Here is a 27639-nt window from a genome sequence, read left to right on the forward strand (position 1 = left end):
GTATGGCATTCCTGGTGGCAATGTGTGCCCACACATGATGCCAATCAGTGCCCATCAGCAATACCTGCCAGTGCTTCCTAATCAGTGATGCCAATCAGTGCCATCTATCAGTGACAATCAGTGCCATCATCAGTGGCCATCAGTGCCCATCAATGCCCGCCTTTTAGTGCCCATCAGTACCGCCCTTTAGTGCTCATCTATGCTGCCTATGAGTGATTATCAGTGTTGCATATCAGTGCCACCTATCAGTGCTCATCATCGGTGCCCATCAGTGCCACCTCATTGGTGCCACCTCATCCATGCTCATCAGTGCCATCTTATCGGTGCCTGGCAGTGCAGCATTATCAGTGCCCATCAGTGAAGGAGAAAACGTATTTACAAAGTTTCATAACAGAAACGAAGAAAAAATATTTATTTTGTTCAGCAAAAAATACAAACCGCAGAGGTGATCAAATACCACCAAAAGAAAGCTCTATTTGTGGGAAGAAAATGATAACAAATTTGTTTCGGTAAAGTGTAGCATGACTGCGCAATTGTCATTTAAACAACGACAGTGCTCACAGATGAAAATTGTTTGGGCAGGAAAGTGCCCAGTATTGAAGTGGTTAACCACTTCAGCCCCGGAAGGATTTACCCCCTTAATGACCTGGCCATTTACGCTGTATCCAAATAAAATGTATGTCCTTTTTTTTCTCACAAATAGAGCTTTCTTTTGGTGGTATTTGATCACCTCTGCAGTTTTTATTTTTTGCGCTATAAACAAAAAAGTGCGACAATTAAAAAAAAAAAAAAAAAAACAATATTTTTTACTTTCTGCTATAATACATATCCAAAAAAAGAAAAAAAAACACATTTATTCATCAGCTTAGGCCAATATGTTTTTTGATATCTGATACATATTTTTGGTTAAAAAAAATCGCAATAAGCGTATATTGATTGGTTTGCGCAAAAGTTATAGCGTCTACAAAATAGGGGTTAGTTTTATGGCATTTTTATTAATATTTTTACTAGTAATGGTGGCGACCAGAGATTTTTATTGTGACTGCGACATTATGGTGGACACATCGGACAATTTTGACACATTTTTGGGACCATTGTCATTAATACAGCGATCAGTGCGATTAAAATTGCATTGATTACTGTAAAAATCACTGGTAGTGAAGGGGTTAACACTAGGGAGCAGTGAAGGGATTAATATGTATCCTAGGGAGTGTTCTAACTGAGGGGGGATGGGACTGTGTAGTGAAACTAACAGATCGCTGTTCATACTCTGTATGGACAGAAAATCTGTCAGTTCACTGCTCAGAGAACCGGAAACTGTGTGTTTACACACACAGCTCCCGGTTCTCCGTGTGCTGTGTGCGCCGAGCCTGGCGGCGATCGAGACCCCCGGGCACTCGCATCGGCTAAGGGGAGAGAGCGAGGGGTGCACAAGCGCCCCCCTAGTGGCTGTTTATGCTACCAATATGGCATAACGGAGATTCGCGCAGCCTAGCCATGCTGGGTGGCGGCGGCTGGTCGGCTAGCGGTTAAGAGAAGGCATTTAAGTGGTTAAAGGGTTAGTTCACCCTTACCACAAAACTGCCTATGCAGATAAGGGGCGTCTGTAGATAAAAACAAACTGTGCAGCTCTGGCTAAAGTTGAATAAAGCCCTTTCTATAGATGTAGGCCATTTACATACCTTGTAAAGCCTGACTGGAATACTCCCAGGACGTTGCTAAATGAGGCCTAGTCATCACTGCTCACCTCCTCCAACTCAAGTGAGTTCTCAAAAGCTGAGGAGAGAAATCAGGGGAGAAGAGTATGTGAGGAGTAGAAGAGTTGCATGATTCTAGATAAAATGCGAATCACAATTGTTTTGCTTAGAATAAAGATCACGATTCTCGCGGCAAAATATCATCTTTCACATTATACAAGAAAATTGAGCTAACGTTACTGTTTCGTTTTTTTTTTTATTCACTAAAGTACTAAAAATATATATATATATATAATGTTTGGGGGTATCTGTTTTCTAGCAAAAATTAAATACTGACTTAACTTAACTTAAGCCACAAGTGTCAAAAAAGGTTTAGTCTTTAAAGCAGAGTAACACCCAAAAGTGGAACTTCAGCTCATTTGTCTCCTCCCTCCTCCGGTGCCACATTTGGCACCTTTCGGGGAGTGGGGGGGAAGAGAGTCCTTTCTTTGACTTGTCCCCACTTCCGGGAGTCCGGGCCATGAGGCATTACGTCACAGCTCAGCTCCCTCCTCCTTCCCCTGCTGCCGGGCAAGTAGGAGAGCACAGCGGTGCCTCGCGCATGCTCAGTAGGGTTCCTGGCGTGAAGACGTAATGCTTCACTGCCCATGTTCCCTTACCTGCAATAGCGGCAGCACTCGACAGCCGATGGAAACGTCAGCTGCAGTTCCAACATCACTGGACTCCAGGACAGGTAAGTGTCCTATTATTAAAAATCAGCAGTTGTAGTATGTGTAGCTGCTGGCTTTTAATTTTTGCAGGGGCGGGCGGACCTCCTCTTTAAGTGGTTAAACTGACTTCATTTACAGACCGAAGTTCATCCCTTTAATCTAAAAGAACTACATGTTACAATGTTTCTCCCGCTGCTTTCAAATATAATCCAATGATGCAGGAGGTGGGGCGGGGGCGGAGCCGAGTCCTGCTGTATGTGTCAATAGACGCAGCAGCGGGACACGGGAGCACGTCCGCATGAGTGCCCTGAGGGAGATTGCTTCTCCGACAGGGCACTCAAGAAGAGGAGGAGCCAGGAGAGCCGCTGAGGGACCCCAGAAGAGGAGGATCAGGGCCACTTACAGGAGGTAAGTATGACATGTTTGTTATTTAAATAAAACAAAGGTTTAGTTATCCTTTAAACCTTCAAACATCCCTTACCTGCATAGGCAGGTTTTTTGTAAAGGTGAACTATGCTTTTAAGTCTATGTGTGTTCCAGCAGCAGCTGCACATCATCAATGCTCAGGGGGAGATTTAGAGTTTATTCACACCAAAGATTTAGGCGAGTGCGAATTGCAGCGGCAGGAAGTGCGTTCAGCAGCAATCACCGCAAGTAATCGCTGGCCATGCGGACAACTGTAAGAAGCTGCAGCAACCAGCAAGTTAATATAGTCTTAGTAAATTTTAAAATGTGCCCCTTTTAACATTAGATTCATTTATGGGGATGAGCAAAATTAGGAGGTTTGATTTTCCTGAAAATGTAGTTAAAAAGGGATATTTGGGAAAAATGTTGACATTTTGGCAATGTACATTGGAGTCGATGGGGTTGTTAAAATTAAGTGTTTTTGAGGGTGCAAAAAATATTAACTGGCTCCTGTGAGTTATGGAAACTATTTTCTACTATGTTGGAGCTTCTCTTTTGCCAAGAAAAATCCTCTCTTGTTTCATTATATTATAGAAAAAACTGCCATAAAAAACGTGAAATAAGAAAAATTTAAAATGACAGTTCATCTGTGCACATGGAAAAGCACCTATTATAACAGTAAGGAAGACATAGATACTTCACATTGGATTTCACAAGATTACGGTGATCAGAGACTTTCCTTTATATAATGATTCTCGACTGCACACAATTTTTTAGGGTGTTTTGAGATATAATATTACAGGATATTATATATCATTTGTAATTAAAGAATTCACAGTTAAAAAAAAAAAAATGTTTGAAGGGTAGTGTCTTCACTTTTAGACAGTACACAAAAACTATAAAATACAAATAAAACTGAAAAAAAAAAAAATTATATAGATTAATCAGAAATTTTGCAGAAACAATTGCACTCATCCCTAGTCATTGCCAGATACACTACTAGGATTGGATTTAATATGCAGGCTAAATTAGTTTAATACGTTTTTTGGGGGGTATTTTTTGTACATTTTAAATTATGCTTTTAAATCTTATGCTTTTTTTAATGTTTATATTTTTGTGTTTTTACTTTTATTTATTTTTTTATATTTTATGTTATTTTATTTTATGTTTTTATATTTATATTTTATATATTTTAATATTGTTTATATTTTTTTTATATTTTATATATTTTAATATTTTTGAAACGTTTCTTTATTTTTTATGTTATTTATGTTTTTATTTATTTATGTTTATATTATACATAGTGATGGACGAACTTCCGACGGGACGTTTCGCGAACGCGAAACGCGAACGGACACAAACGTTCGCGAAAACGACCGTTCGCCGCGGGCTCCATTGACTTCAATGGGAGGCGAATTTCGCAAACCTTTAGGTCGAATTTGCGGCCACGGGGTAATTATTAGGGGGTAGCACGTAGTCCCACCACCTGGACAATAGCATAATACATGTATGAGGTGAATTTGGGATCGATAACTACAAGCATTTTTTTTTTATTTGGGAAATTGTTCTGACAATTCAGGACTATGGAGCTAATGAAGGCAATGGAGGAGAGGGAAGGTCAGGGACCAGGGTAGGCAAACAAGAGGGTGCAGGAGATACAGAGCACTGACAGCAGCACCGTAATACAGAGCACTGACATCAGCACCGTGACATACAGCGCTGACAGCAGCTCCGTGACATACAGCGCTGACAGCAGCTCCGTGACATACAGCGCTGACAGCAGCTCCGTGACATACAGCGCTGACAGCAGCTCCGTGACATACAGCGCTGACAGCAGCTCCGTGACATACAGCGCTGACAGCAGCACCGTGACATACAGCGCTGACAGCAGCTCCGTGACATACAGCGCTGACAGCAGCTCCGTGACATACAGCGCTGACAGCAGCTCCGTGACATACAGCACTGACAGCAGCTCCGTGACATACAGCGCTGACAGCAGCTCCGTGACATACAGCGCTGACAGCAGCACCGTGACATACAGCGCTGACAGCAGCTCCGTGACATACAGCGCTGACAGCAGCTCCGTGACATACAGCGCTGACAGCAGCTCCGTGACATACAGCGCTGACAGCAGCTCCGTGACATACAGCGCTGACAGCAGCTCCGTGACATACAGCGCTGACAGCAGCTCCGTGACATACAGCGCTGACAGCAGCTCCGTGACATACAGCGCTGACAGCAGCTCCGTGACATACAGCGCTGACAGCAGCACCGTAAGCAGCCCCAGGAGGAAGTCAGCACAGCACAGGGATGGTGTGATCCCCTCATAATAAGAACCCCCAGGAGGAAGTCAGCACAGCACAGGGATGGTGGGAGCCCCTCATAATAAGAACACCCAGGAGGAAGTCAGCACAGCACAGGGATGGTGGGAACCCCTCATAATAAGCAGCCCCAGTAGAAATATGACACCGCTCAACCTCTTCAAAGAGGAGGGTAGGGGCATATAGTACGGTGTGCTTTTTTGGGTCAGGGAAGTGAGCCAAATGAATTAAGAAGGTCTGTGTGCTTGATTCCAAAAATTGTTTATAGACATATACATGGTCTACTGATCACATGTGTTGAATTCCTCCGAGATCCATGCCTCATTCATTTTTAGAAATGTGAGGTAGTTAACACTGTGGTGAGCTAGGCGAGTACGCTTATCGGTCACAATCCCCCCTGCTGCGCTGAACGTCCTTTCGGACAGGACACTGGATGAGGGGCAAGCCAACAGTTCGATTGCAAATTGGGCAAGCTCTGGCCAGAGGTCAAGCCTGCCCACCCAGTAGTCTAGGGGTTCATCACTCCTCAGAGCGTCCACATCGGCCGTTAACCCAATGTAGTCGGACACCTGACGGTCTAGGCGTTCCCTGATGCTGGATCCGGATGACACCTGTCGATGGGTCGGCTGAAAGAATGACCTCATATCCGAAGTCACCAACACATCTTCAAACCGGCCTCTTCTTGCAGGCGCTGTTGGATTGGTACCCGCAAATCCTTCTCTGGGAGTGGGAATTGCTCCTCTGCCAGCGCACGCAAAAGCAGAATGCAGCATTTCTCGAAGCAAGGCCTGGAAGTGCTGCATTCTGACAGCCCTCTGCGACGGCGGTAACATTTCCGCCATTTTGTGTTTGTACCGGGGGTCTAAGTACGTTGCCACCCAGTACTGGTCCTTGACCCTCATGCTTTTTATACGGGGGTCCCTATTAAAACACTGGAGCATGAAGGCCCCCATTTGCACTAAAGTGGAAGCGGTGTGGTGGCCTGGCTCCTGCTCATCATCCAGGATAATGTCGTCCTCTTCATTCTCCTCTCCCCATCCTCGCACAACAGGGATCCCAGAAAGGTTTAAAGCATGCTCTTCTTGCTCCTGCTCATCCGCCCCGGCACCATCCTCCTCTGACTCCTCATCAGACTCCTGTTGTTGACTTGTCTCAGATAGAGTAGCCCCCCCTGGGAATTCATCCAGCATTGCGACTTCCTCATCTTCCCGCTCCTGCTCCTCCACAGCCTGATCAATGACACGACGCAATGCACGCTCCAGAAAGAAGGCATAAGGTACCATGTCACTGATGGCGCCATGGCTGCGACTGACCAGTTTGGTGATCTCCTCAAATGGCCGCAGAAGTCTGCATGTGTCGCGCATGAGCAGCCACTGGCGCGGTGAAAAAAAACCCAGCTCCCCAGAACCGTTTCTTTCGCAGAGTTCATACAGGTAGACGTTAACTGCACGTTTCTGCTGGAGCAGCCTATCAAGCATATAGAAGGTTGAGTTCCATCGCGTCGGGCAATCGCAAATAAGACGTCTGACCGGCAGATGGTGTCGCCGCTGAATGTCAGCAAGGCGAGCCATGGCCGTGTAAGATCTTCTGAAATGGGCCGAGATTTTCCTTGCCTGCCGCAAGATGTCCTGGACCCCAGGGTATTTGACAAGGAATCGCTGCACGACCAAGTTTAAGACGTGTGCCATGCACGGCACGTGCGTGATTTTGCCCTGTTTCAATGCGCTAAGCAGATTGGCACCGTTGTCACACACCACTTTACCAACTGTCAAATTGAGCGGTGTTAGCCACTCATCTGCCTGTGAACGCAAAGCTGAAAGGAGTGCCGGGCCAGTGTGGCTCTTTGCTTCCAGGCACAACAGACGCAGCACGGCATGGCAACGTCTCACCTGGCATGTGGAATAGGTTCTGGGGAGCTTGGGCGGTGCAGTGGAAGAGACGCTAGCAGCGGAAAAGGAGGAGGCAGCTGAGGAGGAGAGGGAGGAGGATGGAGTAGGAGGAGGAGAAGAAGAGTCAGGCCTGCATGCAATCCGTGGCGGTAAAACCAAATCTACACGGGTGCCACGGGTTACATGCTTGACGGCCGTCAGAAGGTTCACCCAGTGGGCAGTAAAACTGATATACCTTCCCTGCCCGTGTTTGCTAGACCACGTGTCTGTGGTCAGATGTATCTTGGCACCGACACTGTGTGCCAGAGATACATTCACTTGCCGCTGAACATGGCCATATAGCTCTGGGATGCCCTTCTCTGAGAAATACTTCCTTCCTGGGACCTTCCATTGTGGTGTTCCAATGGCCACAAATTTGCGAAAGGCCTCCGAGTCCACCAGTTTATATGGCAGTAGTTGGCGGGCTATGAGTTCTGACAAGCCAGCCGCCAACCGTTGGGCAAGAGGGTTATCCGGCGTCATCATTTTTTTACGCTCAAACATTAGGCCCACGGAAGCCTGCCTTTTTGCAGAAAAATGTGAGCTTGGCGTGATGGAAGGTGGAGTGGAGGACAATTGTGAGGAGAGAGGAGAAGGAGAAGTAGAAGACGAGGCTGGACGGTGAGAGCCTGCAGTGTGGCTTTGTGTGTTCCGTTGCTCCCACTGGGCTCGGTGATGGCTGCTCATGTGCCTTCTTAAGGCGGTCGTCCCTAGGTGAGTATTGGGCTTACCGCGACTAACGCGTTGACTGCAAAGATTGCAGATGGCAACGCTATTGTCAGCAGCGGACACGTTAAAAAAAGCCCACACTGCGGAGCCATGTGCCGGTGTCCTGGGAGCGCCAGATGTGACCGTACATGGTCGATGACTCGCTCCTGATACATTTGCAGTCTGCTTTGTCCCTGCTGTGCAATGTAAGTCATTGCTGCTTCTCCTCCCTATCTGCTGGTCCATATCTCCCTCTGAACTCCCCTCCTCTTCCTCTCTTGTGGGCACCCACGTGACATCACTAGACACGTCATCATCAACGTCACCTTCCCCACCGCTATAAGTAGAGTAGGCAGCAACACCGGGGACCAACCTCCTCCTTGGGCTGATCTGGGTACTGGCGTCAGACTGCTGAGTAGCGCTTGTTGCTACCTCCTCTTCCTGATCCAATACCAAGAGTGGCTGCGCATCAGAAATGTCCTCTTGATATGGATCGGAAAATAATTCCAGTGACTCAAGCGGAAGGTATGTGGTGGTGGTGGTGGTGGTCGTGTTGTTGGTGGTAGTGTCTTTGGGGGTGCACATAGCAGAGAGTGAAGAAGAGGGTGCAGATCGAGAGGATGAGGAGGGTGCAGAAGAGTAAGGCTGAGCGAGCCACTCAACCAAGTCTGGTGCATCCTTTAAAGTAATTGAACGCACCTTCTGCAACTTCCCACTTTGGCTCAAGCCTGTTGCTCCTGCCCTACCCCTACCACCCCTGCGGAAGGGCCTGCCTCTTCCTCTGCATGTCATTTTTTAAATGACCCTGTGACAAAACTCTTAGTCCCTATACCGCTGAAGGACTGCTGCAGTATAGGTGAGCGGTCAGCAGTGGTGCACGTCAACCCTATCTATTGTGGACCTATAGCGGTCCTTACAGAACAGCAGACTGTACCGCACTCAAGCCTATGTACCGTAGCACCCTATACCAAGTTACCAGTCCTTATAAGAACTTTTGTGGACCAAGCAGGTTGTGTATTAGTGTTTAGCAGACTGTACGTCAGTCCCTATACCGCTGAAGGACTGCTGCAGTATAGGGCAGCGGTCAGCAGTGGTGCACGTCAACCCTATCTATTGTGGACCGATAGCGGTCCTTACAGAACAGCAGACTGTACCGCACTCAAGCCTATGTACCGTAGCACCCTATACCAAGTTACCAGTCCTTATAAGAACTTTTGTGGACCAAGCAGGTTGTGTATTAGTGTTTAGCAGACTGTACGTCAGTCCCTATACCGCTGAAGGACTGCTGCAGTATAGGGCAGCGGTCAGCAGTGGTGCACGTCAACCCTATCTATTGTGGACCGATAGCGGTCCTTACAGAACAGCAGACTGTACCGCACTCAAGCCTATGTACCGTAGCACCCTATACCAAGTTACCAGTCCTTATAAGAACTTTTGTGGAACAAGCAGGTTGTGTGTTAGTGATTAGCAGACTGTACGTCAGTCCCTATACCGCTGAAGGACTGCTGCAGTATAGGTGAGCGGTCAGCAGTGGTGCACGTCAACCCTATCTATTGTGGACCGATAGCGGTCCTTACAGAACAGCAGACTGTACCGCACTCAAGCCTATGTACCGTAGCACCCTATACCAAGTTACCAGTCCTTATAAGAACTTTTGTGGACCAAGCAGGTTGTGTATTAGTGTTTAGCAGACTGTACGTCAGTCCCTATACCGCTGAAGGACTGCTGCAGTATAGGGCAGCGGTCAGCAGTGGTGCACGTCAACCCTATCTATTGTGGACCGATAGCGGTCCTTACAGAACAGCAGACTGTACCGCACTCAAGCCTATGTACCGTAGCACCCTATACCAAGTTACCAGTCCTTATAAGAACTTTTGTGGAACAAGCAGGTTGTGTGTTAGTGATTAGCAGACTGTACGTCAGTCCCTATACCGCTGAAGGACTGCTGCAGTATAGGTGAGCGGTCAGCAGTGGTGCACGTCAACCCTATCTATTGTGGACCGATAGCGGTCCTTACAGAACAGCAGACTGTACCGCACTCAAGCCTATGTACCGTAGCACCCTATACCAAGTTACCAGTCCTTATAAGAACTTTTGTGGACCAAGCAGGTTGTGTATTAGTGTTTAGCAGACTGTACGTCAGTCCCTATACCGCTGAAGGACTGCTGCAGTATAGGGCAGCGGTCAGCAGTGGTGCACGTCAACCCTATCTATTGTGGACCGATAGCGGTCCTTACAGAACAGCAGACTGTACCGCACTCAAGCCTATGTACCGTAGCACCCTATACCAAGTTACCAGTCCTTATAAGAACTTTTGTGGACCAAGCAGGTTGTGTGTTAGTGTTTAGCAGACTGTACGTCAGTCCCTATACCGCTGAAGGACTGCTGCAGTATAGGGCAGCGGTCAGCAGTGGTGCACGTCAACCCTATCTATTGTGGACCGATAGCGGTCCTTACAGAACAGCAGACTGTACCGCACTCAAGCCTATGTACCGTAGCACCCTATACCAAGTTACCAGTCCTTATAAGAACTTTTGTGGAACAAGCAGGTTGTGTGTTAGTGATTAGCAGACTGTACGTCAGTCCCTATACCGCTGAAGGACTGCTGCAGTATAGGTGAGCGGTCAGCAGTGGTGCACGTCAACCCTATCTATTGTGGACCGATAGCGGTCCTTACAGAACAGCAGACTGTACCGCACTCAAGCCTATGTACCGTAGCACCCTATACCAAGTTACCAGTCCTTATAAGAACTTTTGTGGACCAAGCAGGTTGTGTATTAGTGTTTAGCAGACTGTACGTCAGTCCCTATACCGCTGAAGGACTGCTGCAGTATAGGGCAGCGGTCAGCAGTGGTGCACGTCAACCCTATCTATTGTGGACCGATAGCGGTCCTTACAGAACAGCAGACTGTACCGCACTCAAGCCTATGTACCGTAGCACCCTATACCAAGTTACCAGTCCTTATAAGAACTTTTGTGGACCAAGCAGGTTGTGTATTAGTGTTTAGCAGACTGTACGTCAGTCCCTATACCGCTGAAGGACTGCTGCAGTATAGGGCAGCGGTCAGCAGTGGTGCACGTCAACCCTATCTATTGTGGACCGATAGCGGTCCTTACAGAACAGCAGACTGTACCGCACTCAAGCCTATGTACCGTAGCACCCTATACCAAGTTACCAGTCCTTATAAGAACTTTTGTGGACCAAGCAGGTTGTGTATTAGTGTTTAGCAGACTGTACGTCAGTCCCTATACCGCTGAAGGACTGCTGCAGTATAGGGCAGCGGTCAGCAGTGGTGCACGTCAACCCTATCTATTGTGGACCGATAGCGGTCCTTACAGAACAGCAGACTGTACCGCACTCAAGCCTATGTACCGTAGCACCCTATACCAAGTTACCAGTCCTTATAAGAACTTTTGTGGAACAAGCAGGTTGTGTGTTAGTGATTAGCAGACTGTACGTCAGTCCCTATACCGCTGAAGGACTGCTGCAGTATAGGTGAGCGGTCAGCAGTGGTGCACGTCAACCCTATCTATTGTGGACCGATAGCGGTCCTTACAGAACAGCAGACTGTACCGCACTCAAGCCTATGTACCGTAGCACCCTATACCAAGTTACCAGTCCTTATAAGAACTTTTGTGGACCAAGCAGGTTGTGTATTAGTGTTTAGCAGACTGTACGTCAGTCCCTATACCGCTGAAGGACTGCTGCAGTATAGGGCAGCGGTCAGCAGTGGTGCACGTCAACCCTATCTATTGTGGACCGATAGCGGTCCTTACAGAACAGCAGACTGTACCGCACTCAAGCCTATGTACCGTAGCACCCTATACCAAGTTACCAGTCCTTATAAGAACTTTTGTGGAACAAGCAGGTTGTGTGTTAGTGATTAGCAGACTGTACGTCAGTCCCTATACCGCTGAAGGACTGCTGCAGTATAGGTGAGCGGTCAGCAGTGGTGCACGTCAACCCTATCTATTGTGGACCGATAGCGGTCCTTACAGAACAGCAGACTGTACCGCACTCAAGCCTATGTACCGTAGCACCCTATACCAAGTTACCAGTCCTTATAAGAACTTTTGTGGACCAAGCAGGTTGTGTATTAGTGTTTAGCAGACTGTACGTCAGTCCCTATACCGCTGAAGGACTGCTGCAGTATAGGGCAGCGGTCAGCAGTGGTGCACGTCAACCCTATCTATTGTGGACCGATAGCGGTCCTTACAGAACAGCAGACTGTACCGCACTCAAGCCTATGTACCGTAGCACCCTATACCAAGTTACCAGTCCTTATAAGAACTTTTGTGGACCAAGCAGGTTGTGTGTTAGTGTTTAGCAGACTGTACGTCAGTCCCTATACCGCTGAAGGACTGCTGCAGTATAGGGCAGCGGTCAGCAGTGGTGCACGTCAACCCTATCTATTGTGGACCGATAGCGGTCCTTACAGAACAGCAGACTGTACCGCACTCAAGCCTATGTACCGTAGCACCCTATACCAAGTTACCAGTCCTTATAAGAACTTTTGTGGAACAAGCAGGTTGTGTGTTAGTGATTAGCAGACTGTACGTCAGTCCCTATACCGCTGAAGGACTGCTGCAGTATAGGTGAGCGGTCAGCAGTGGTGCACGTCAACCCTATCTATTGTGGACCGATAGCGGTCCTTACAGAACAGCAGACTGTACCGCACTCAAGCCTATGTACCGTAGCACCCTATACCAAGTTACCAGTCCTTATAAGAACTTTTGTGGACCAAGCAGGTTGTGTATTAGTGTTTAGCAGACTGTACGTCAGTCCCTATACCGCTGAAGGACTGCTGCAGTATAGGGCAGCGGTCAGCAGTGGTGCACGTCAACCCTATCTATTGTGGACCGATAGCGGTCCTTACAGAACAGCAGACTGTACCGCACTCAAGCCTATGTACCGTAGCACCCTATACCAAGTTACCAGTCCTTATAAGAACTTTTGTGGACCAAGCAGGTTGTGTATTAGTGTTTAGCAGACTGTACGTCAGTCCCTATACCGCTGAAGGACTGCTGCAGTATAGGGCAGCGGTCAGCAGTGGTGCACGTCAACCCTATCTATTGTGGACCGATAGCGGTCCTTACAGAACAGCAGACTGTACCGCACTCAAGCCTATGTACCGTAGCACCCTATACCAAGTTACCAGTCCTTATAAGAACTTTTGTGGAACAAGCAGGTTGTGTGTTAGTGATTAGCAGACTGTACGTCAGTCCCTATACCGCTGAAGGACTGCTGCAGTATAGGGCAGCGGTCAGCAGTGGTGCACGTCAACCCTATCTATTGTGGACCGATAGCGGTCCTTACAGAACAGCAGACTGTACCGCACTCAAGCCTATGTACCGTAGCACCCTATACCAAGTTACCAGTCCTTATAAGAACTTTTGTGGAACAAGTGAGTTGTGAATGTTTAGCAGACTGCAGCAGAAGGGCAGCAGTCAAGTATAATATCCTTTCTATATTTGGAAGAAAGAATATTATACATGTACAAGCCTATTACTGTACCACTGATACCAGTCCTGAAAAGAACCTTTGTGGAACTAATAATAACAGCAAGTCTTTAAAATTACCCTCACTGCCTGACAACACTGCTTCCTTCCTGTCCCTATACAAATTGGCAAAAAAAGAGAACGATTAGTGGTTACTGGAACAGCTCTTTTGTGGACCTTGATAGTAACAGCTAATGATGATGATGATGATGATGATGATGAAAGACTAATCTGGCTGTCCCTGTAGCATACACCGTCCTTTCCCTTTCTCTAAACTAACAAAAGACACTCAGGCTGCTGCAAGAATCAGCAGCACAGCAAACCTATCAACACCTAACACCTATACCAGTCCTGAAAAGAACTTTTGTGTACCAAATAGCTAGTGGTTTATCTCTCCCTACTCCACACAGGAACCTGTCCCTATCTTAACAGAAGAAAGAATGTAAAATGGCCACCGGATCGGGTGTATTTATAGGTTAGGGGGAATGTACAAGTGTCCATGTGCTGTCATGTCTCAATTGGCTGTCCTGTATCACATGATAAACGTGTCACCAAAGGTTAAAGTTCTTGTATACATTAAACACGTAAGTCCGCCGCGGCGAACGACGGAAAAAGGCGTTCGAACGTGCGGACCGCGAATGTCGGAAATTCGCCGCGAAACGACCACCGGGCGAACCGTTCGGCCATCACTAATTATACAAATACACAAATATACATGTAACAATATGATAAAGGATTCCTAGAGCACTATAGATTACCTAAAAAAAAAAAAGAGCAGCAGCCTGCCATGTAGCTTGGTTTGTCTAACTAAAACCTCAGATGGGCCAACTCAATATTGAACCCTACGGACTAAGACTGGGATGCCATTTAGATTCATGTGCGTGTAAAAGGTTTTTGCTTAGAAGATAGATCACGGTTCTCGTGGCGTAACATCATCTTTCACATTAAAACAAAAAAATTGTGCTAACTTTACTGTTTCTTTTTTTTTTTTAATTCATTGAAGTGTATTTTTTCCCAAAAAATGTATTTGAAAGACCGCTGGGCAAATACAGTGTGACAAAATATTGCAGAAATTGACATTTTATTCCCTAGGGTCTCTGCTAAAATATATATTTTTGGGGGTTCCAAGTAATTTTCTAGCAAAAAATATTTATTTTAGAAACAAGTGTCAGAAAAAGATTTAGACTTTAAGTGGTTAAACTTCCTGCATTTACACTTGTTTAAAAACTTGGCAGACTGCCTGGATTTTTTTCTTTACACACAGAAGTTTATCCTTTTGATCTAAGAAGGAAGTTAGTTTCAATGTTTAATTTTAAAAATCTGGCAGACTGCCAGGATGTTTTCTTTTGACAGCTGAGTGAGCAGATAAGTCTCTCCACTTGTTATATGAAAGAATCTGCAAACTCTGCAATAGAGATCGTCAGAGATCGCAATTTTTTTAACGATTAATTGTGCAGCTCTAATGTGCGGTGGCAAAAGAGTGTGCTCCCAGCACAGAAATAGAGATATGAAAGACAGCTCTTGGTCCCCACTAATGATCAGTAACTGGTGGGACCGGCTCTTGATCAGGTGACCATTGTGACAGCCAATTACAGTGGTCATGTGAGCGACCCATTTTTTACCACCCCCAGCGTTCAGAACTTTTTAAATGGATGCCAGGGAGGGCAGCAGAATAAACATTTTATTGACTAGGTAGACTTTTTTGTTCTGTAACATCCTCTCCGGAGGGATCTGCAGTATGTAACGGTCGTACTGACCACTGGATAGGCGAGGATAAATGGACAGGTCTGCGCAGAACAAGTGCATCTGTTGCCAAAGCAAACAGCGATCATTTTGTGTTATACATACAAAGCTATTTCATTCTGTCGAGCGTTTCTGTGTTCCAGTAGCTAGACCAAACTTCTGTACACCGCAACAGTTTACAGAATGTCTTACAGAAGATCAGAGTAATGAAGTGATGCAGACAAGAATATAGAAGAAGGTGCATATTCCTCTGACAGCTGTTACTGTCACCATTGCATTAGAACAGGCCTAAGAGGAGGCCACAGTGCACAAAGGTTTATAGAAACCAGGCTTTTAATCACATCGATTGATAAATGTGAAAAAAAAAAATGATGAGAACATTACCGTAACAAAAAAGATTTAAGGATTTAGGATAACGGTTCTCGTCCAAAGAAAAAAAAGGTTCTGGACGAGCTAGGCATTTATCGCTAGGTAATTTTAGAAAAAAAATGTATATCCGATCATTGAAAACCCACTAAAATACCCAAAAACATGTTCTGAAAGTAGAGAACCAATAGAATTAACATTAATTATTACTACTTATCTATTACTAGTAATACTAAGCTTATGATTAGTGTCTTTCTGGCTTTGGCCCAATCAGACCAGGTTACAGATAGTCCCCGATCCGCGGTTTATCAAGCTTCTCACCTTCAGCAATGTAGAGCAGGGGTCTTCAATAGACATGTGCAATTCCGAATTCTTTTTTCAACAAATTCATTAATTCGGAAACATTTGAATTAAGGAAAACCCGTTTAACTAATAATAATTATTAACTATTAAATTATAGGTATTGGAATTCCCTTTCAAATGTGGCTGTTAGTGAACATAATGAATACGAATTTATCCAAAGTTATGACTTATCCAAAATAACAAATGCCGCATTTAAACTAATGGAACGCAACAAATTAATAATAAATAATAATAATAAAAACGTTTTATTATTTTTATTATTAATTTGTTACATTCCATTCATTAACCACATACAGATTGGACCATTTTGCTGGTCAAAGACCAGACCACTTTTTGCGATTCGGCACTGCGTCACTTTAACTGACAATTGCGCAGTCGTGCGCCATGGCTCCCAAACAAAGTTGACGTCCTTTTTTTCCCACAAATAGAGCTTTCTTTTGGTGGTATTTGATCACCCCTGCGGTTTTTCTTTTTTGCGCTATAAACAAAAATAGAGCGACAATTTTGAAAAAAACGCATTATTTTTTACTTTTTGTTATAAAAAATATCCCCCAAAAATATATATAAAATTTTTTTTTTTCCCTCAGTTTAGGCCGATACGTATTCTTCTACATATTTTTGGTAAAAAAAATTGCAATAAGCGATTATTGATTGGTTTGCGCAAAAGTTATAGCGTTTACAAAATAGGGATAGTTTTATGGCATTTTTATTAATAATTTTTTATTATTTTTTTTTTTACTAGTAATGGCGGCGATCAGCAATTTTTTATTGTGACTGCGACATTGCGGCAGACACATCGGACATTTTTGACACATTTTTGGGACCATTGTCATTTATACAGTAATCGCTGCTATATAAATGCAGTGATTCCTGTGTAAATGACACTGGCAGTGAAGGGGTTAACCAGTGGGTGGCAGTGTAGGGGTTAAGTGTTCCTAGGGGTGTGTTACTAACTGTGGGGGGGGGGCTGGGCTTTCATTTAGTGAACACTGATCTTTGCTCCAATCACATGGAGCAGAGATCAGCGTCACTAGTTGCTAGGCAGAATGGGGAAATGCTGTTTGCACGGCATTTCCTCCATTCAGATGCCCCGTGAGACGATCGCGGGTATGCCCGCGGCGATCGAGTCCGCGGGACCCGCGACCGGACTCACGGGGGTCCCGGACGGCACGCGAGCGCGCCGCCGGCGGCACGCGAGCGATGGCAGGGTGGCATTGAAGATTGGACGTACCTGTATGCCAATATGCCTGCCCGTGCCATTCTGCCAATGTACATCGGCGTGCGCCGGTCGGGAACCGGTTAAGATGCGGCGCTCGTTATTTTGGATAATTTGTAACATCGGACAAATTTGTATACATTCACTAACAGCCAAATTTGAAAGGAAATTCCAATACCTATAATTAAATAGTTATTATTATTTAGTGTAGCACTGACCCCCGAAGGAGCGGCTGGTTATTTTTGGGCTTACCATTACCTTTTCCTCCTCGTGCTCGTCTAGGGGTTTCCTGAGGTTGCTGGCCCAATAAACTGTAGAGACCGACACTTGAATCCGCTTTAGGGATTTTTATTTGCAAAACGTTGAACAGAACACAGTCTCTCAGTAGGGAATAGAGGGTATGGGTAGTAAAGCTCAGGTACTCTTGGAACTCATAATACTTGAATGTCTCTCTCTATACAATCCAGGGAATACCCATTCGCAACACAGTCTCTGCCACAGACTTGATTGTAGAACTTCAGAATGAGAAAAGTCTCTGCCACAGACTTAGTTGTAACTGAAGGATGAAACTAGGAACTTTCATACGGTACCCGTATCTTGCAGCCGGTCCGGCGATACCATAAGAATGCGGATTCACCTTGGTGTCCTCTCCAGCTTAGCTTCCAGTCTCTTACAGAGCAGCCAGCCTTTTGCGTGGCCCTCTTCTGAAGAGTCCTCCCCTGATTGCGTTTTCAATTGCTGGGCCTCTCCAAAACCCGAGACGGCACCGGACCACCTTGGAACCCTCCTTCCAGTTATTGTGCCTCGGGCTAGGCAGCCCCGAGACTCGGAAATGGATGGATCCGCACCCCAGGCCATGAGGGCCTCTGGGGGCAGGTCAGGAGGACCAGGATCAGGGATTCAGAACATACTTCTGGACCGGAACCCAGACTCACCCGACCTCACTTTTAGTACCCTCTCCCGGAATACACAGCGAGAAAACGCACCCGCTGATTGGCTCAGAGAGAGAGATTGGTACCCAATACGTCCAACCAGACTGCGTTCCAATGCCTACCATAGGTGACACCCACACCCATGTCCAGGCAGAACATAATACAGTCCAGCCAAACTGATGCTGAGACCATAATTTGCTGTAATTAACCCTAAAACCCAACTATGGTCTTAGGAACATTTAAATTGACAAAAAAAAGTGCATGCTCTGCAGGAGCCCGTCGCTACATTAGTTCGTTGTTATTTTGGATTTTAAACAAACACAATTTTTCGGCAGTGCGCATGTCTAGTCTTCAATCTTTTTAGTACAAGGGCCACAGTGTATATTCTACAAATATTTGTGGGCCAAAACAAAATTACCCCCACGCTTAATCAGATTCCCCCTTTAACATCAGTTTCAAATCAGAAGCCCCCCCTTCACATCAAAGTCCCCCCCAGATCATCCGCAGGATTGGACGGATGATCTGTCTATCAAAGTGCCCGGACAAGGGGGAGGGGCTGTGTGTGACGGCGCGCGGCCGGGAACACACAGCTATTGAAATGAAAGCTGTGATGTTCCCGGCGCTGTAAACAAACAGGCGGCAGAGGCGGCTCTCTTCCCTGCACAGGCTGGCTGCAAAATGGCACACACTGGCTGCAAAATGGCACACACTGGCTGCAATGGGACACAGTGGCTGCAAAATGGCACACACTGGCTGCAAAATGGCACACACTGGCTGCAAAATGGCACACACTGGCTGCAAAATGGCACACTGGCTGCAAAATGGCACACTGGCTGCAATGGGGCAATGGGGCACACCGGCTGCAAAATGGCACACCGGCTGCAAAATGGCACACTGGCTGCAAAATGGCACACTGGCTGCAAAATGGCACACTGGCCTGCAATAGGGGACACTGGCCTGCAATGGGGGGATGCCTCCTGTACCACATCCTCTGTCTCTGACCATCTCCGGTACCATGTCCCCAGTCTGACCATCTTCTGTACCACGTCCCCAGTCTCTGACCATCTCCTGCACCGTGTCCCCAGTCTGACCATCTTCTGTACCACGTCCCCAGTCTCTGACCATCTCCTGTACCGTGTCCCCAGTCTCTGACCATCTCCTGTACCGTGTCCCCAGTCTCTGACCATCTTCTGTACCGTGTCCCCATGTCTCTGACCACCTCCTGTACCATGTCCCCAGTCTCTGACCACCTCCTGTACCATGTCGCCAGTCTCTGACCACCTCCTGTACCATGTCGCCAGTCTCTGACCACCTCCTGTACCATGTCGCCAGTCTCTGACCACCTCCTGTACCATGTCGCCAGTCTCTGACCACCTCCTGTACCATGTCCCCAGTCTCTGACCACCTCCTGTACCATGTCCCCAGTCTCTGACCACCTCCTGTACCATGTCCCCAGTCTCTGACCACCTCCTGTACCATGTCGCCAGTCTCTGACCACCTCCTGTACCATGTCGCCAGTCTCTGACCACCTCCTGTACCATGTCGCCAGTCTCTGACCACCTCCTGTACCATGTCGCCAGTCTCTGACCACCTCCTGTACCATGTCGCCAGTCTCTGACCACCTCCTGTACCATGTCCCCAGTCTCTGACCACCTCCTGTACCATGTCCCCAGTCTCTGACCACCTCCTGTACCATGTCCCCAGTCTCTGACCACCTCCTGTACCATGTCCCCAGTCTCTGACCACCTCCTGTATAAAAATATTTTTTAAAAACAGTCATTTTCGGTATCGGTGCTGTTTCGGTATCGGTTTCGGTTTTCGGCCTAGTGTATTTTTCATTTTCGGTATCGGTTTCGGCACCAAAAAACCCATTCGGTGCACGCCTAGTTTTAAATCTTTCCGACGGAATCAATTACTATCGGGAAAACCGTTCGTCTGTATGCTATTCCGACGGACCAAAAACTACGCAAAGGCAGCTATTGGCTACTGGCTATTGAACTTCCTTTTTCTAGTCCCGTCGTACGTGTTGTACGTCACCGCGTTCTAAACGATCGGACTTTGTTGTGATCGTGTGTAGGCAAGTCCGTTTCAGCGGAACTCCGTCGGAACTCCGTCGGAAAAACCATCAGAGTTTATTCTGACGGAAAAAGCGGTCGTGTGTACGCGGCATTAGATGCACTTAAAGCTGTGGTAGCCAAAAAAAAACATGGTCACCCTGCAGGATAATACCATAATAGGCTAGTATGGACTGCATAATAACAAATTACAGCAAACCTCCTTTTCAAACAAAGCCCTGTAATCGCTGCTGGAGCTTCCATCTTCACCTGGCCTTCTTTCTAGGTTTGCGCCAGGGGCGGCCCGTCCAATAAGGGCGCACGGGTGATCGCCACCCCCCCATGTGTCAGGCCCCTTTCTGGACATTGGCGCATGGATTCCTATGAGGTGGGGTGTTTTTTTAAAGCACCGATTAGAGCCAGAGGCTCTAATAGGCTTCAATATAGGGTGGGCTCGGGTCGCAGAGAGAGTGTGCTCTGATCTCACCCAGGTGTGTTACAACAGGAAATGTATATAACACTGATCCTCCTCCCGGCTAAACAGGAGGCCAGTTTTGACACAGGTCACTTGATTGGCTAAAAGGACAAGTGATCCTATTGGACACCTAGGAGGAGGAGTGGAGGAGCTGGAATCCGCCATGAAGGAGAGCACATAAAGCCGCTGCACCAAGCTGCTTGCCACCCGCAAATGCGGTAAGTGCCGGAACTGACTGGCAAACAGCAACCCCCAAAAAAAACACCAGCGGCGTTGGTTTGCGCCATTTGAAGAGCTGCTATGAAATCACTACTCTTGAGCAGCGCTCTGAATTGACATACACTCAGCGTGCCCTCAGTACAAATCGCAAGTCACATGTGTCGATGACATCACCGGCTGCTGAAATTGTGAACATTTAGAATATTGTCATTGTACCTACTAGTAAGCCTTATTATAATCGGAGATTACTACTACTTTCATAGCTCCATATATCATTTCTGCTACAGACTTACCACCTGCACAGTATGGAAACATTCTCACCCTCTGGTATGTTTATATTATACTTCTGTCTTCCACATTCATTGATGAGGAATGCGGGTTTAATTGTCATCTTGGAGAATTTTTTGTAAAATCCCCCGTGGAATGTTTCATATTGGCGGCATACCAGCTGATCCATCTTTAAATTATAGGCTTACGTTGTCAGAGGTCAGTTTTGATCCCCAGTCTTCACAATCCTGCGTCATTTTCTATCCTAGCGCTGACAGGGAAGGAATAATCTGCTGCTCTGAGTTATGTCTGGAGAGGCTGTCACTCCTCATTCCCCAATGCTGATCTCTCCTCGTTCACATAGGATGGAAGTAGCAGGTACAGACAAGTGTGTTATGTGAGTTAAACCCCACTATTCCTGACTCATTCACCATCAGTGGTCTTATCGGAGGATTGAAGTCACACTAGAAGGTGTAATGTATGTGTTTATGGAAAGTGTATTACTGCTGAATGAAGGTAGATGGTAACCCAATCACTAAAATCTCATATCAACTTCCACACGTTAATGTCATTTCAAAAAGTAATTTTTAATCTTTTTTAAACCTGCAGCATTCATTAAAGTGTTACTAAACCCACAACAGTAATTTCAGTCTTTATATGCAGTAAAGCATGCTTGTTATACTCACTGTGGAACCTAAGGGGTTAATCCTCTGCATTGTGTAAAAAGGCTGTTTGATCCTGTCAACCCAGATCCTCCCCTTCTCGCATTGACTTCAAAACATGTCTGGATAAGACAGAGTTACTGGAGTCAGGCTGCACATGCTCAGTTTGGTGTGTATTGCTAGAGAGTTTTTTTTTCTTTTTCTAGGGAGGATGCATGTGATCAGCACAGGGCCAATCAACACTGTCCAGACAGAGTGTCAGGGGTCCTGTATACTGTTAGGACAACCAGTGTAGTATGAAAACATCTCCTACAAGCTTTAACCAGACACTGAAGAAAGCCACAAGACTCCTATAAACTACTCATGAGAAAGGGTATTTAGCGGTTTATATTTACTAAAATAATTGCATTTCCATGCTCCGTGTACTGTGGGAGACCAGATATAACGAATGCAGGTTCCTGGGTTTAGTAACACTTTAAAATAATTCCTGGTGATCTTGCCACGAAGGTCGTTGTCCAGGTACTTCCTGTTATGGGGTGACAACTGTTTGCAGATTGTTCTTCTGCATTGTTACCCTCTCACATACGCCCAGATGGAGACTACAAGCTCATGCGCATTATCACCTTCAGGAAGGCAGCCCAATGCAATGATGTGCAGCCAAACAGAAGCAAGTGCATGTAGAAAGGAAGTGGCTAAATTAAAGCGGGATTCCACCCTAAAGTGGAACCTCCGCTGATCGGATCCCTCCCCCCCTCCGGTGTCACAATTGACACCTTTCAGGGGGGAGGGGGGTGGAGATACCTGTCAAAGACAGGTATTTTCACCCACTTCCGGGCATAGACTCCCGCGGGAGTCTACGCCATTTCCTGCCCTGCCGCACTGTCTGCTGGGACACACACGGGTCCCAGTGACAGCGCGGAGATTTCCTATTGCGCGGCACGGCACGCGCATGCGCAGTAGGGAACCGGGAAGTGAAGCCGATTCGCTTCACTTCCTGATTCCCTCACCTAGAATGGTGACTACAGCAGCCGAGAGCCGAGCGATCGATCGGCCTCGGCTGCCGGCATCGCTGGAACCCGGGACAGGTGAGTGTCCATTTATTAAAAGTCAGCAGCTGTAGTATTTATAGCTGCTGGCTTTTAATATTTATTTTTTTGGTGGAATCCCTCTTTAAAGTGACATTAAAGCCTTTTTTTTATTTTTTTTATTATTAAAATAACAAACATGTTTATACTTACGTGCTCTATGCAATGGTTTTGCACAGAGCAGCCCCAATCCTCTTCTTCTGGGGTCCCACGCTGGCGCTCCTGGCCCTTCCTCTTCAGCAGGTACTCCCATGGAAAACCACTTTCCATGGGGGCACCTATGCATGCTCACTCCCGAGCCCCGCTTCTGCAGTCATTGACATAGACAGCGAGATTCAGCCCTGGGGGGAGCTGCAGCACAGAAGGTGAAAAACCATAAGGCTTTAGAACCACTTTAATGCCCCGTACACACGAGCGGACTTTTCAACATCCAAAGTCCGAAGGACCGAGTCCGTCAGACTATCCGATCATGTGTGGGCTGCAACGGACTTTTGATTCGCCAAAGTCTGACGGACTTTAGAAATGAAGCATGCTTCAAATTTTCCCGAAGGAACTCCGCCGGACCCGATCCCCTTCGAAAACTCCGCTCGTGTGTATGCTACTCCGACGGACTAAAACCGACGCTAGGGCAGCTATTGGCTACTGGCTATGAACTTCCTTATTCGAGTCGGGTCGTACGTCATCACGTTCGAATCCGTCGGAGTTTAGTGTGATCGTGTGTGGCCAAGTCCGTTCGGCCGAAAAGTCTGTCAGAACTCCGTCGGAACTCCGGCGGAACTCCGGCGGAACTCCTTTGGAAGTCTGTCGGACATAAGTCCTCTCGTGTGTACGGGGCATTAGGCTTACCATACATTATACAACTTTCTTGTACAATTTTACTTCATATTTACCAAAACCAAATAATATGAGGTCAAGCCTAAACACTTTCAATTTGTATGCATTCAGGCAGCCCTCTCGTACTACATAATTAAAAAATGAACAACAGGGCACTAAGGTCAGTATCCAATAAAAATCACTATTAAAATAAGCAGCACACTTACATTGAAGTTAGTATGAAACAGCATGGATAGTGATTGAGGTAATCTCACCCAGATCTTCTGCGGGAGCTGCAAAGATTAGAGTCTCAGGCACTTCTCCTGCTCGTCCGTCCATTAATCGATTACTCTTTCATCCATCCAGTTGCCTCATCTCTTCCTTTACCACAGGGGTCTCCAAACTTTTCTAAACAAGAGCCAGTTTACTGTTCTTCAGAATTTAGGGGGACCGGACGTTGGTGTCAGTGGGAAGAATTGTACCCCGTCGTTGTTGGCAGCGGGAGGAATCGTAACCCCATCATTGTATCAGTGGGAGGAAGAGGCCAAGCCCAACCCTTGAAAAACAACCCCACACCATATTCCCCCCTCCACCAAGTGATTTGGACCAGTGCACAAAGCAAGGTCCATAAAGACATGGATGAGCGAGTTTGGGGTGGAGGAACTTGACTGGCCGACACAGAATCCTGATTTCAACCCGATAGAACACCTTTGGGATATATAAGAGCAGAGACTCTCAAATGCGCTTCTGGAAGAATGGTCAAACATTCCCATAGACCAGTCTCAACCTTTTCAACACAGAGGAACCCTTGAAATAGTTCTCTGGTCTTGGGGGACCCCTGCTAAAAATTAGAAATCTACAGTTTAGGGTGTCAGTGGGAAGAATGGTCCTTACACTTGAGGTCATTGGGAAGAATTACCTCCTTACAGATAGCTAAAAAGATCATTGGTGTCGGGGGAACTTATCTGAGAGGCAGAAATGGTCCAATGCTGAAGGAACCCCTAGCAACCTCTGGAGGAACCCTAGGATTCCACGGAACCCTGGTTAAGAATCACTGCCATAGACACACTCCTAAACCTTGTGGACAGCCTTCCCAGAAGAGTTGAAGCTGTTATAGCTGCAAAGGGAGGGCCAACTCAATATTTAACCCTATGGACTAAGACTGGGGTGCCATTAAAGTTCATGTGTGGTATATATATATAAAATATATATGACATGTTCCTGAAACCAGTGGTAAGATCATATGAGCTTTCTGACATGGTGCATTATCTTGCTGGAAGGAGCCATCAGAAGATGGGTACACTGTAGTCATAAAGGTAGGCTGTGATGTTTAATTGGTGCTAAGAGGCCCAGAAAATATCCCCTGCACCATTACACCACCACCAGCCTGAACCGTTGATACAAGGCAGGATGGATCCATGCTTTCATGTTGCTTATACCAAATTCTGGCCCTACCATCTGAATGTCACAGCTGAAATCGAGACTCATCAGACCGGGCAACGTTTTTCCAATCTTCTATTGTCCAATTTTGGTGAGCCTGTGCGAATTGTAGCCTCAGTTTCCTGTTCTTAACCGACAGGAGTGTAACCCGGGGTGGTCTTCTGCTGCTTGTTTTTATTATAAACTAAAATGTTTTATGTTTTTTTTTTTTACAAAGGGAGGGTTCACATATACTTGTATTGCCTCCTCTCTTAATTCTTAATTGGCCCAAATGTATGTCTGCATATGAGATAGGGATCTTAGAGTGCAAGTCCCTTCAGGGCAGGGACTGACTATATTATGTAAATGTTATCTTTAGAAGTATTTATATCACTAAAAGCTAATTAGGCTGCTGTTATGTTTCTGCTCTATAATCTCTATTACTACTTTACTTTATGGAATACATTTGATAGCTTTAAAATTTTTTATTTGCGCGCTCTTCTGAAAACACATTATTATATTAGATTGGTAATAATATCCATGTCTTGGTTTTCATTTCAGACTTATGGAAAAGGAGCAAGAAGGAAAAATAGATTCAAAGGATCGGATGGCAGTACGTCTTCTGACACTACCTCAAACAGCTTTGTACGGCAGGTAATAAGACTTATCTTTACTTTTCTAGGCTGCATATGTTGAAATATTGTGTGTCAATAGTGTGCTGGCGTGCAAAAAGCTTGTCACCTGCATATCTTATTTAATACCTAAAGCCTTGTACACACGATTGGATTGTTGGCCAACAAAACCGTGGACTTTTGTCCGAAGGGGGTTGGCCCAAACTTTTCTTGCATACAAACCGCCACTCAATTGTTGGCCAACAATTACGAACGTAGTGATGTACTAGACGTACTATGTATTTTTTCAGCTCTTTAGCGCCACCCTTTGGGCTCCTTCTGCTAATTTAATGTTAGTAGAAGTTTGATGAGTGTTGATTTGCGCTTTTCAGTTAGTTTCTGAACGGCCGTTTGTCAACCAGACATGTTGTGGAATCGGAGGAGATAACGTGTTATTTATTATTGGCCTTGGAGTTATTGCTTTGACGTTATTTTTTTGGTTGAATAATGATTTGATTTGGTATATTTTTGTATATTTCTGGATGCATAGAATGAACTTTTGGGTTAAGTTATATTGGCAGATAGCATGTCTAATGTTTTTTTTTTTTTTTTTTTTTAATGCACAATAATATAAAATAGTGGAGAATAATACTTGGCTATGCGTTTTACTTTAAATGACAGTTTGGGAGTAGGCAGTTACATTTTAAAAATACAATGTAAAAGCACAAGGGACACCAACATAGTTGTATCTTTGATCCTAAAAACTGCAGGATAATGGTGTTGTGGTAACTTGCCCAAATAGAAAAAAAAAATAATAATAATATTATTTTTGATATCACTAGAAAAAAAAAGACCTTGAAAATTAATTTGCAATAACTCCATCAGTATCACCATCAAAGCAGCTTCATTATTATCCCATTAAAGAAGGAGAGAATTGTGCGCTGCATTTCAAGATTTCATAATTTGACACATCACGAATGTTAATTCTCCATTAGGAATGCTAGTTTACAAGACCGACCGCTTCCGGCTCATCCTTGCTTCCAAGCATGTGTGTTTGTACTTTGGACTTTTGTCCGACGGACTTGTGTACACACGCTCGGAATAACAACACACATTTGTTGGCGGAAAATATGGGAAATGCTAGCCAACATTTGTTGGCGGAAAGTCTGACAACAATTGTCCGATGGAGCATACACACGGTTGGACTTACTGCCAACAGTCTGACATCGAACATTTCCCATCGGAAAGTCCTGTGTACGGTGCTAAAGTGTAGCAAAAAAAACTAAAAAATCAGCACAAGGGATGTTACTTACCCTCAGTAGGATGTGGCCCTTGTGCTGCTGTATACTCTTTTAGTTGAAATCCTCCTCCATCCTGCCATCCCTCCTCCTACCGCAATAATCCCCTTCTAGTGCGGTAGCAGTTAATACAGCTAAGGGGCTATCACAGGCTCTTATCAAGAGAGTCTGAGTGTGCCCACCCTTTCCACCCAGTTCTATGATTTAAACAGATTCTATGAATGAAGGCAGATGATTGATAGCTCTGCCCTCTCCATTCATAGATTCTGTTTCATTCATAGAAGCTGTAATATAACTTCTATGAATGGGGCAGCTGGGGGAAAGGCCAGGCATAGTCAGACTCTCTTGAGGGAGCCTGTGATCCTTAGTTGGAGGGTCTGGTTCATTATATTAACTTGGTGCACACTCACTTTTGTGTTCAGAAAAGTTGCATGGTCTGCATCCTTTCGGAAGTAATTAACCCTTAAGGAGTAACTGCCCCTTTATTGAAAGGCACCTTGAAGTGGAGTTCCACCCAAAAATGGAACTTACTCTGTCCGGATTCGCGCATGCCCACTAGGGAACCAGTCTATGAAGCTACAAGGCTTCACTTCCTGATCCCCTTACTAGCAATGCTGGTGCCTCCATCCAAGAGCCAAGGGACAGGTCGGCTTTGGGTGAGGACATTGCGGGTGCCCTGGACAGGTAAGTGTCCTTATTTTAAAAGTCAGCAGCTGCAGTATTTGTAGCTGCTGACTTAAAAAAAGAGAATTTCAGGCGGAACTCCGCTTTAAAGTGTATTGTATGTCAAACCATGTATAGTATGTTTTAGGCAGCCCAACTAGGCAGTCACTTCCAATTGATATTTA

At 45.9% G+C, this 27639-nt stretch overlaps 1 protein-coding gene across 4 annotated transcripts in view; it reads left to right on the forward strand.

Annotated features, from left to right (window-relative positions):
• Positions 1 to 27639, forward strand: part of CACNB2 (calcium voltage-gated channel auxiliary subunit beta 2) — a 456068-nt gene that overhangs the window by 21187 nt on the left and 407242 nt on the right. For all 4 annotated transcript variants that reach the window (XM_077490913.1, XM_077490914.1, XM_077490918.1 and 1 more), the window contains exon 2: positions 25444 to 25536. In XM_077490913.1, coding sequence (XP_077347039.1) covers positions 25444 to 25536 — 93 coding nt within the window. The remainder of the gene's footprint in view (positions 1 to 25443; positions 25537 to 27639) is intronic.

This window comes from Lithobates pipiens, unplaced genomic scaffold (assembly GCF_037356315.1).
Source record: "Lithobates pipiens isolate NorthernLeopardFrog02 unplaced genomic scaffold, aLitPip1_a1.2 Scaffold_19, whole genome shotgun sequence".
In the NCBI taxonomy this organism is placed as follows: Eukaryota; Metazoa; Chordata; class Amphibia; order Anura; family Ranidae; genus Lithobates; species Lithobates pipiens.